Below are 9,845 nucleotides of genomic sequence, written 5' to 3'. Positions count from 1 at the left end.
TCTCTCAAGACAGCGGTAACAGCAAACGAAAATAACTAAGTTAAGTTGTGACACAGTACAGGTAGACAACATGACTACAGAATGGTCTTCCCTGTAAGGATATAGGATGTGTTTGAATAGACATAGTGAACAGGTATGAACTACTGATTGGTGGTGGAGGAGCTGGAGATACCGAACATCGATGTAATATGTTTTCTTATTTCACCTTTATTTAACCAGGTAGGCTAGTTTACCACTGCGACCTGGCCAAGATAAAGCAAAGCACTGCATGTAATATGTTACAGTGTGTTGTTTATGTCATGACAGCATCTATGTACGCTTGTGTCGTCCAGAGTGGCTTGTGTCGTCCAGAGTGGCTTGTGTCGTCCAGAGTGGCTTGTGTCGTCCAGAGTGGCTTGTGTCGGTCAGAGTGGCTTGTGTCGTCCAGAGTGGCTTGTGTCAGTCAGAGTGGCTTGTGTTGGTCAGAGTGGCTTGTGGCGGTCAGAGTGGCTTGTGTCGTCCAGAGTGGCTTGTGTCGTCCAGAGTGGCTTGTGTCGTCCAGAGTGGCTTGTGTCGTCCAGAGTGGCTTGTGTCAGTCAGAGTGGCTTGTGTTGGTCAGAGTGGCTTGTGGCGGTCAGAGTGGCTTGTGTCAGTCAGAGTGGCTTGTGTCGTCCAGAGTGGCTTGTGTCAGTCAGAGTGGCTTGTGTCAGTCAGAGTGGCTTGTGTCGTCCAGAGTGGCTTGTGTCAGTCAGAGTGGCTTGTGTTGGTCAGAGTGGCTTGTGGCGGTCAGAGTGGCTTGTGTCGGTCAGAGTGGCTTGTGTCGGTCAGAGTGGCTTGTGTCAGTCAGAGTGGCTTGTGTCGTCCAGAGTGGCTTGTGTCAGTCAGAGTGGCTTGTGTCAGTCAGAGTGGCTTGTGTCGTCCAGAGTGGCTTGTGTCGGTCAGAGTGGCTTGTGTCGGTCAGAGTGGCTTGTGGCGGTCAGAGTGGCTTGTGTCGGTCAGAGTGGCTTGTGTCGTCCAGAGTGGCTTGTGTCGGTCAGAGTGGCTTGTGTCGTCCAGAGTGGCTTGTGTCGGTCAGAGTGGCTTGTGTCGTCCAGAGTGGCTTGTGTTGGTCAGAGTGGCTTGTGTCAGTCAGAGTGGCTTGTGTCGTCCAGAGTGGCTTGTGTTGGTCAGAGTGGCTTGTGTCAGTCAGAGTGGCTTGTGTCGTCCAGAGTGGCTTGTGTCAGTCAGAGTGGCTTGTGTCGTCCAGAGTGGCTTGTGTCGTCCAGAGTGGCTTGTGTCGGTCAGAGTGGCTTGTGGCAGCCTCTTTCCTATATAGTGCACTACCTATGGGCCCTGATCAAAGTAATGCACTATATAGTGAATGGGGTGCCATTTTGGGAGCAGACTTGTTCTTTTGGGGGGGGGGGGGGGGTGAGTGGTAGGAGTGTAGAGGATGGATCAGGACTTATCGCCTGCTTAGGAAGAAGAGTTGAAGGAAGAGGAGGAGGAGACATATTTTAATGTAGTGTTTTATTGAGGAGGGTTCTTACACCTAGCCCACACACGTCTCAGGACATTCTCTGTTTCTCTTCTCTCTCTCCCTCCATCCCACTCTGTTTCTCTTCTCTCTCTCCCTGCATCCCACTCTTTTCTCTTCTCTCTCTCCCTCCATCCCACTCTTTTCTCTTCTCTCTCTCCCTCCATCCCACTCTTTTCTCTTCTCTCTCTCCCTGCATCCCACTCTTTTCTCTTCTCTCTCTCCCTCCATCCCACTCTTTTCTCTTCTCGCTCTCCCTCCATCCCACTTTTTTCTCTTCTCTCTCTCCCTCCATCCCACTCTGTTTCTCTTCTCTCTCTCCCTCCATCCCACTCTTTTCTCTTCTCTCTCTCCCTCCATCCCACTCTTTTCTCTTCTCTCTTCTCTCTCTCCCTCCATCCCACTCTTTTCTCTTCTCTCTCTCCCTCCATCCCACTCTTTTCTCTTCTCTCTTCTCTCTCTCCCTCCATCCCACTCTTTTCTCTTCTCTCTCTCCCTCCATCCCACTCTGTTTCGCTTCTCTCTCTCCCTCCATCCCACTCTTTTCTCTTCTCTCTCACTATCCCACATACTGTTGTGAACAAGCCCCCATAGTGTTCAGACTCCCTGTCTGTGTGTAGCAGTGATGGGATCGTACAGCTAGCCTTTATGTGTGTGTGTGTGTGTGTGTGTGTGTGTGTGTGTGTGTGTGTGTGTGTGTGTGTGTGTGTGTGTGTGTGTGTGTGTGTGTGTGTGTGTGTGTGTGTGTGTGTGTGTGTGTGTGTGTGTGTGTGTGTGTGTGTGTGTGTGTGTGTGTGTGTGTGTTTGTGTGTGTGTGTGTTGTAGCAGTGATGGGTTTTTACAGTTAGCCTGAGGACATAAACATGTATTCACAGCTAGATCACCACTCACAACCAATTCTAACACTGTACATGTCACACACACACACACACACACACACACACACACACACACACACACACACACACACACACACACACACACACACACACACACACACACACACACACACACACACACACGCACATAGGATACAGGAATACATGAATATTACTGTATTATTTCTGCAATCCACTGAGAATACAGATGTTGTAGAATTAGCTGGAAGTAGGGATGGATGCTGATAAGTACAAAATGCAGGCAAACATTTGTAATGTGATTATTAGAATTATTATAATGATCTTATAGCTCAAAAATTGCACCTTTTTTAATAAACCATGTTATCTGAGAATTAAAATGATAACATGTTTATTATTCCTTTTTACTAATCCTAAACTGTCTAAATACTTAACGGAGGATTGACAGTGATTAAGAGAGAAGCAACAAGAGAGAGAGGTCTTAGCTGAGCTCTGCAGCCAAGGGATAGGCTCCATCATTGTGTGTAAAAAAAAAATAAACAGACAATTAGTTGAGCGGTGAAGAAGGGAAAGTGAGAGGGGAACAATAATATATATATACATAGAACAGAGGACAAGAGAGAAACATTTTCATAAACTTAACAATGTCAGGCTTTCTCTATTGTCCTTATTTCTCTCTCTCTCTCTTTCTTTCTCTCTCTCTCTCTCTCCCTCTCTCTCGCTAGTTCTCTTTCTTGATCTCTCGTTCTTCTGTTTTAGAGGATTTCGTTATCTATTATGTATGAAGGATTAGTCTCCCTCTGTTTTGGTCTCTCCTGTGATGTGTGTGTGTGTGTTTTAAAACTACCAAGAATCACTCTGTGAACCTGATTTAGCCCACTGCATTAAAATGTTAAACTTGGAGCAGGAACAGAACATGCTGGTAAGGATGGAGGTGGACACAGGTGGGCTTCTACACTGCTTCTGGGCTGGAGCTGGGTCTGGGTCTGGGGATAGAGCTGGAGCTGGGGCTGGAGCTGGAGCTGGGACTGGGGCTGGGGCTGGAGCTGGAGCTGGAGATGGGACTGGGGCTGGGGCTGGAGCTGGAGCTGGAGCTGGAGCTGGGACTGGGGCTGGAGCTGGGGCTGGGGCTGGGGCTGGAGCTGGGGCTGGGGCTGGAGCTGGGGCTGGAGCTGGAGCTGGGGCTGGGGCTGGAGCTGGAGCTGGGGATAGAGGTGGAGCTGGAGCTGGGGATAGAGGTGGAGCTGGGACTGGGACTGGGGCTGGAGCTGGGGATAGAGGTGGAGCTGGAGCTGGAGCTGGGACTGGGGCTGGAGCTGGGTCTGGGTCTGGAGCTGGGGATAGAGGTGGAGCTGGAGCTGGAGCTGGAGCTGGGGATAGAGGTGGAGCTGGAGCTGGGACTGGGGCTGGAGCTGGGGATAGAGGTGGGACTGGGGCTGGGGATAGAGGTGGAGCTGGGGCTGGGGATGGAGCTGGAGCTGGGGATAGAGGTGGAGCTGGAGCTGGGACTGGGGCTGGAGCTGGAGCTGGGGATAGAGGTGGAGCTGGGGATAGAGGTGGAGCTGGAGCTGGGGCTGGAGCTGGGGCTGGGGATAGAGGTGGAGCTGGGGATAGAGGTGGAGCTGGAGCTGGGGCTGGGGCTGGGCTGGGGCTGGGGCTGGAGCTGGGGATGGGGATAGAGGTGGAGCTGGGGCTGGGACTGGAGCTGGGGCTGGGCTGGGGCTGGAGCTAGAGCTGGAGCTGGGGCTAGAGCTGGAGCTGGATCTGGAGCTGGGGATAGAGCTGGAGCTGGGGCTGGGGCTGGGGCTAGAGCTGGAGCTGGGGCTAGAGATGGAACTGGGGCTGGAGCTGGGGCTGGAGCTGGGGCTGGGGATAGAGGTGGAGCTGGGGATAGAGGTGGAGCTGGAGCTGGGGCTGGGGCTGGGCTGGGGCTGGGGCTGGGGCTGGAGCTGGGGATGGGGATAGAGGTGGAGCTGGGGCTGGGACTGGAGCTGGGGCTGGGCTGGGGCTGGAGCTAGAGCTGGAGCTGGGGCTAGAGCTGGAGCTGGAGCTGGGGATAGAGCTGGAGCTGGGTCTGGGGATGGGGCTAGAGCTGGAGCTGGGGCTAGAGATGGAACTGGGGCTGGAGCTGGGGCTGGAGCTGGGGCTGGACCTGGGGATAGAGCTGGAGCTGGGGCTGGAGCTGGGGCTGGAGCTGGGGCTGGGGCTGGAGCTGGGGCTGGGGCTGGGGCTAGAGCTAGGGATGGAGCTGGAGCTGGGGATAGAGCTGGAGCTGGGGCAGAGCTCGAGCTGGGGCTGGGGCTGGGGCTAGAGCTAGGGATGGAGCTGGGGCTGGAGCTGGGGCTGGGGCTGGGGCTAGAGCTAGAGCTAGGGATGGAGCTGGGGCTGGGGTTGGGGCTAGAGCTAGGGATGGAGTTGGGGCTGGGGATGGAGCTGGGGCTGGGGCTGGAGCTGGGGCTGGGGCTGGGGCTAGAGCTAGGGATGGAGCTGGGGCTGGGGCTAGAGCTAGGGATGGAGCTGGGGCTGGGGATGGAGCTGGGGCTGGGGCTGGAGCTGGGGCTGGGGCTGGGGCTAGAGCTAGGGATGGAGCTGGGGCTGGGGATGGAGCTGGGGCTAGGGATGGAGCTGGGGCTGGGGCTGGGGCTAGAGCTAGGGATGGAGCTGGGGCTGGGGATGGAGCTGGGGCTGGGGATGGAGCTGGGGATAGAGCTTGGGATGTGGCTGGGGAAGGAGCTAGGGCTGGGGATGAAGCTGGGGAAGGAATGGAGCCGGGGATGAATCCGGAGATGGGGATGGAGCTGGGGATGGAGCTTGGGAAGGGGATGGAGCTGGGGATGGAGCTGTGTATGTAGCTGGGGATGGGGATGGAGCTGGGGCTGGAGATGGGGCTGGGGATAGGGATGAGTAGGGAGCTGGGGCTGGAGCTGGGGATGGAGCTGGGGATGGAGCTGGGGATGGAGCTGTGGATGGAGCTGTGGATGGAGCTGTGGATGGAGCTGTGGATGGAGCTGGGGATGGAGCTGGGGCTGGGGATGGAGATGTGGATGGGGCTGGGGATGGAGCTGGGGATGGGGATGGAGATGTGGTTGGAGCTGGGGATACATGACCACTGACTGGTGTTCGAGGGGCATTACAGAGCCCACACAGCCCAGAGGTAGATACACACAAGCGTACGGATGGAAGCGAGCAGGTGTGCATGTAAACTCACCCACGCGCACACACACACACACACACACACACACACACACACACACACACACACACACACACACACACACACGCACGCACGCACGCACGCACGCACGCACGCACGCACGCACGCACGCACGCACGCACGCACGCACGCACACACACACACACACACACATCCACACACGCACACACACACACACACACACAGACTAAACAGCAGTTGGGGGAATAGCAGCTGCTGAGATTGCCGTGTTATATATGCATTATAAATATGAATAAAAGTCCCTTGACGGGCCACGGTCCTGCAATTCTCCTGTAATCTCTCACTATAGAAAGGCTCCTGAGACCATGACAAAGGCAGGAGGAGAGAGAGAGGGAGGGAGGATGAGGGAAGGGAGGAAGAGAGAGAAGGGATGATGAAGAGAAGGAAAAAGAGAGGAAGAGGGTAGTAGGAAGTAGAGAAGAGAGGGAGGGAGGGAGGGAGGGAGGGAGGGAGGGAGGGAGGGAGGGAGGGAGGGAGGGAGGGAGGGAGGGAGGGAGGGAGGGAGGGAGGGAGGGAGGGAGGGAGGGAGGGAGGGAGGGAAAAACATGGCCTTTGCGATTTATCATTTTGAAAATGTCTGAGAAGTGGAGAAGGTCTGTAATCCATCAAGATCTCTTGTCTTATTAAACCCTTTAGGATTGTCTCTACTCCCTCCATGTAGTCCTCTGTCCCCTTTCATCTGATACACAAATAGATAACAGACCAAGGATATGTCCCAAATGGCACCTCATTCCTATGGGCCCTGGTCAAAAGTAGTGCACTAAATAGGGAATAGGGTGTCAGTTGGGACTCCCTGTCTAGCTGAGGGAGGCATTTACACAACCACACAGTCAGTGCTGTACCTACCATATGCTGCTGTTACAATGGACAGACAGGCGGCCAGAGAAACCAAACCACATGTTTAGAGAAAATAGTGTGAACAGATTGGTCTACCCACTTACACACTGACACTGACAATGGCCTGGTGCTTAGCGCTCCATAGAGATACAATACAATACTCATACAATTCTTCTGCAATACAATCTTTAGAGTGTGAGTGTTTTATAAACCTTTACAAGTTTCTTAGTAGTAGATGGTCGTTTTTCCTCGTTAGTGTATACATGGGAAGTGTCTTGTATTACAAAACAACAGAAACAGAGTGGGATCACTGAACACAGTTACATCATGGCCTCTCATGGGAGATGAAGGCTAACCCTGTTCCTAATGACCCATGGACATCGTAGCGTCTGTCAACAGACTGTGGGCTTCGAAGCACAGATTTTTAATCACTGATCATTTAGACATATCCCCATTGTTCAGGTGTTCACCACTTTTCTCCCATACAAATCCCGTAACTTCTGTCCCATACAAATCCCATAACTTTTCTCCCATACAAATCCCGTAACTTCTGTCCAATACAAATCCCGTAACTTCTGTCCCATACAAATCCCGTAACTTCTGTCCCATACAAATCCTGTAACTTCTGTCCAATACAAATCCTGTAACTTCTGTCCCATACAAATCCCGCAACTTCTATCCAATACAAATCCCGTAACTTCTGTCCAATACAAATCCCGTAACTTCTGTCCAATACAAATCCCGTAACTTCTGTCCAATACAAATCCCGTAACTTCTGTCCCATACAAATCCCGTAACTTTTGTCCCATACAAATCCCGTAACTTCTGTCCAATACAAATCCCGTAGCTTCTGTCCCATACAAATCCCGTAACTTTTGTCCCATACAAATCCCGTAACTTCTGTCCAATACAAATCCCGTAACTTCTGTCCCATACAAATCCCGTAACTTTTGTCCCATACAAATCCCGTAACTTCTGTCCAATACAAATCCCGTAACTTCTGTCAATTTAAATCCCGTAACTTCTGTCCAATACAAATCCCGTAACTTCTGTCCCATACAAATCCCGTAACTTTTGTCCCATACAAATCCTGTAACTTTTGTCCCATACAAATCCCGTAACTTCTGTCCCATACAAATCCCATAACTTTTGTCCCATACAAATCCCGTAATTTCTGTCCCAAACAAATCCCGTAACTTCTGTCCAATACAAATCCCATAACTTCTGTCTAATACAAATCCCATAACTTTTGTCCCATACAAATCCCGTAACTTCTGTCCAATACAAATCCCGTAACTTTTGTCCCATACAAATCCTGTAACTTTTGTCCGTCCAATGCAAATCCCGTAACTTCTGCCCCATACAAATCCCGTAACTTTTGTCCCATACAAATCCCGTAACTTCTGTCCAATACAAATCCCGTAACTTGCAAAGAGAGGGGTGTAGAGTGCTGCTTCTTCTCCATGATCAAATACTCTGCCAGCAGGACTTAAACACCATGCCCACAGGACTTAAATACTCCACCCCCAGGACTTCAACACCCCACCCCCAGGACTTAAACACCCTGCCCCCAGGACTTAAACACCCTGCCCCAGGACCAGACATGAACCTCTCCCTGTGGTTCAGAGCCCCAGACATGACCCTCTCCCTGTGGTTCAGACCCCGAGACATGACCCTCTCACTGGGTTTCAGAGCCCCAGACATGGCCCTCTCACTGGGGTTCAGAGCCCCAGACATGGCCCTCTCACTGGGGTTCAGAGCCCCAGACATGACCCTCTCACTGTGGTTCAGAGCCCCAGACATGACCCTCTCACTGGGTTTCAGAGCCCCAGACATGGCCCTCTCACTGGGGTTCAGAGCCCCAGACATGACCCTCTCACTGTGGTTCAGAGCCCCAGACATGACCCTCTCACTGTGGTTCAGAGCCCCAGACATGACCCTCTAACTGTGGTTCAGAGCCCCAGACATGACCCTCTCACTGGGGTTCAGAGCCCCAGACATGACCCACCTTGATCCACTATCAACCCTATAGACCCCTGACCCACCCTGACACACCACCTACCCTGCAGAACTACAGATATATCGTATCACCCTACCTCACCTACCTCAATCAGTGCACTCACCCTGGGGCAGCCCTGACCTGTACCCTCCATCCCACCAGCTCACCAGCCCTGAAGATCAATTAGCCGGTAGGCCAGAGCTTCTCTCCATTGGTCTCAATTGAACAAATACATCGAGCCAGGTTACTGGAGACTGTTGCTTAATGCTTCCCCATAGCTGTTCATTCAATAAGTGTGCGGCTCTGGCCTCGTTTACCCTTGTGGAGAGAGTAAATAGATAAACATATCAATACATACATATGGAAAGAGACAGACATAGAGAGGATGTATAAATAGACAAGTGTGTGTGTGTGTGGGGGGGGGTTCAAAAGGGCCCACGTTAGGGAATCACTGGTGCTCATCTCTTCCTTCTGGCTTCAATCGTTTGTAAGAGGATGCTGCTCTCCATCTCTCTTCATCTCTCTATCTATCTTTCTCTGCTTTCGGGTTTTAAGTAACCATGGCAACTAAGACAGCTTCGTGTATTGTTTTGCAGTGTGTGCGTGTGTGTGTCTGTTTGAGTATGCATCAAATCACTCTCCACTTTCCCCCCATACACGTTGAGAACAATGCATCTCTAGGATATGTGTACAGAGAGCAGAGGGAGGACAGAGAGAGTGGTGTTATTGTTGTTTTTCCAGGATAGCCGTGTTAGCAAAGCAGCGTGCTAGCCAGAACATTCTGACCGTCGTAAAGGAAGCAGGATATGGTTCTGTTTACAGATTCTAGAATGGGGTATGAAGATACATTCTACAACTAGCTCTCTCAAGTCTCACGTCAAAATTAGATGTTCATCAATGTTTCTCAAACATCACATTTCAAAGTTGTTCCAAAAATCAAATTTCGCAGTGTTTAAGGTTACGTTTAGGCATTAACTCAGAATGTTTAAGGTTAGGGTGACATTTTGGGATAGGCTTAAAACAAAAATAACTTTCCTTTGCTGGATTCGAACTTCCAACCTCTGGCCCTTAGGAATCAGAGGCAGATGCTTACGCCCATCCGCAATCCCTGCCCATAATGCCAGAAACCTACTTGAAAGTAATACTGCTCACTGTTGCTCCTAGTAGCCCGTTTCAACATCATCTCATAACGTCCTCAGACAGGGATGGACGTCCAATACTGACTTGTATCACGGGTGACCTGGCTGAAATTCTAGATGGCAACAGCGAAATAAGAAAGTATATTTCAGACACCAGATTTATATTCTCCTCCCCAACAGAACAGAGCAGACTTGACAGGGCCTTAGAACCATCAGGGTTCACTTAACTCCCAGCTCAGCTAATAGAATGTGACCTGTAGTGAGAGAGCTAGAGGACATCGCA

The 9,845-nt window shown here is 51.6% G+C and overlaps 1 protein-coding gene across 1 annotated transcript; it reads right to left on the bottom strand.

Annotated features, from left to right (window-relative positions):
• Positions 1–974: 974 nt before the first annotated feature.
• Positions 975–8,359, bottom strand: LOC139581922 (uncharacterized). The gene is made up of 4 exons (XM_071412116.1): positions 7,971–8,359; positions 3,862–5,103; positions 3,490–3,764; positions 975–1,078 (listed from the first exon to the last, which is right to left on the bottom strand). Exons 1-4 carry the CDS (start codon positions 8,357–8,359, stop codon positions 975–977), a joined length of 2,010 nt encoding a protein of 669 aa, XP_071268217.1.
• Positions 8,360–9,845: the final 1,486 nt, after the last annotated feature.

The sequence above is a fragment of the Salvelinus alpinus genome, chromosome 7, assembly GCF_045679555.1.
Source record: "Salvelinus alpinus chromosome 7, SLU_Salpinus.1, whole genome shotgun sequence".
NCBI classification, from domain to species: domain Eukaryota; kingdom Metazoa; phylum Chordata; class Actinopteri; order Salmoniformes; family Salmonidae; genus Salvelinus; species Salvelinus alpinus.
The sequence above is the reverse complement of the archived record's forward strand: the minus strand, read 5'-3'. Positions and strand labels throughout refer to the sequence as shown.

Coding starts and splice junctions, on each gene's coding strand:
- LOC139581922 (XM_071412116.1), bottom strand. CDS start 8,359: ATGTCTGGGGCTCTGAACCACAGTGAGAGGGTCATGTCTGGGGCTCTG. Junction 3,765..3,861: donor CAGCTCCAGCTCCAGCCCCA/GTCCCAGCTCCA, acceptor CTCTATCCCCAG/CTCCAGCCCCAGTCCCAGCT. Junction 1,079..3,489: donor CAGCCCCAGCCCCAGCTCCA/GCCCCAGCCCCA, acceptor GACCAACACAAG/CCACTCTGGACGACACAAGC.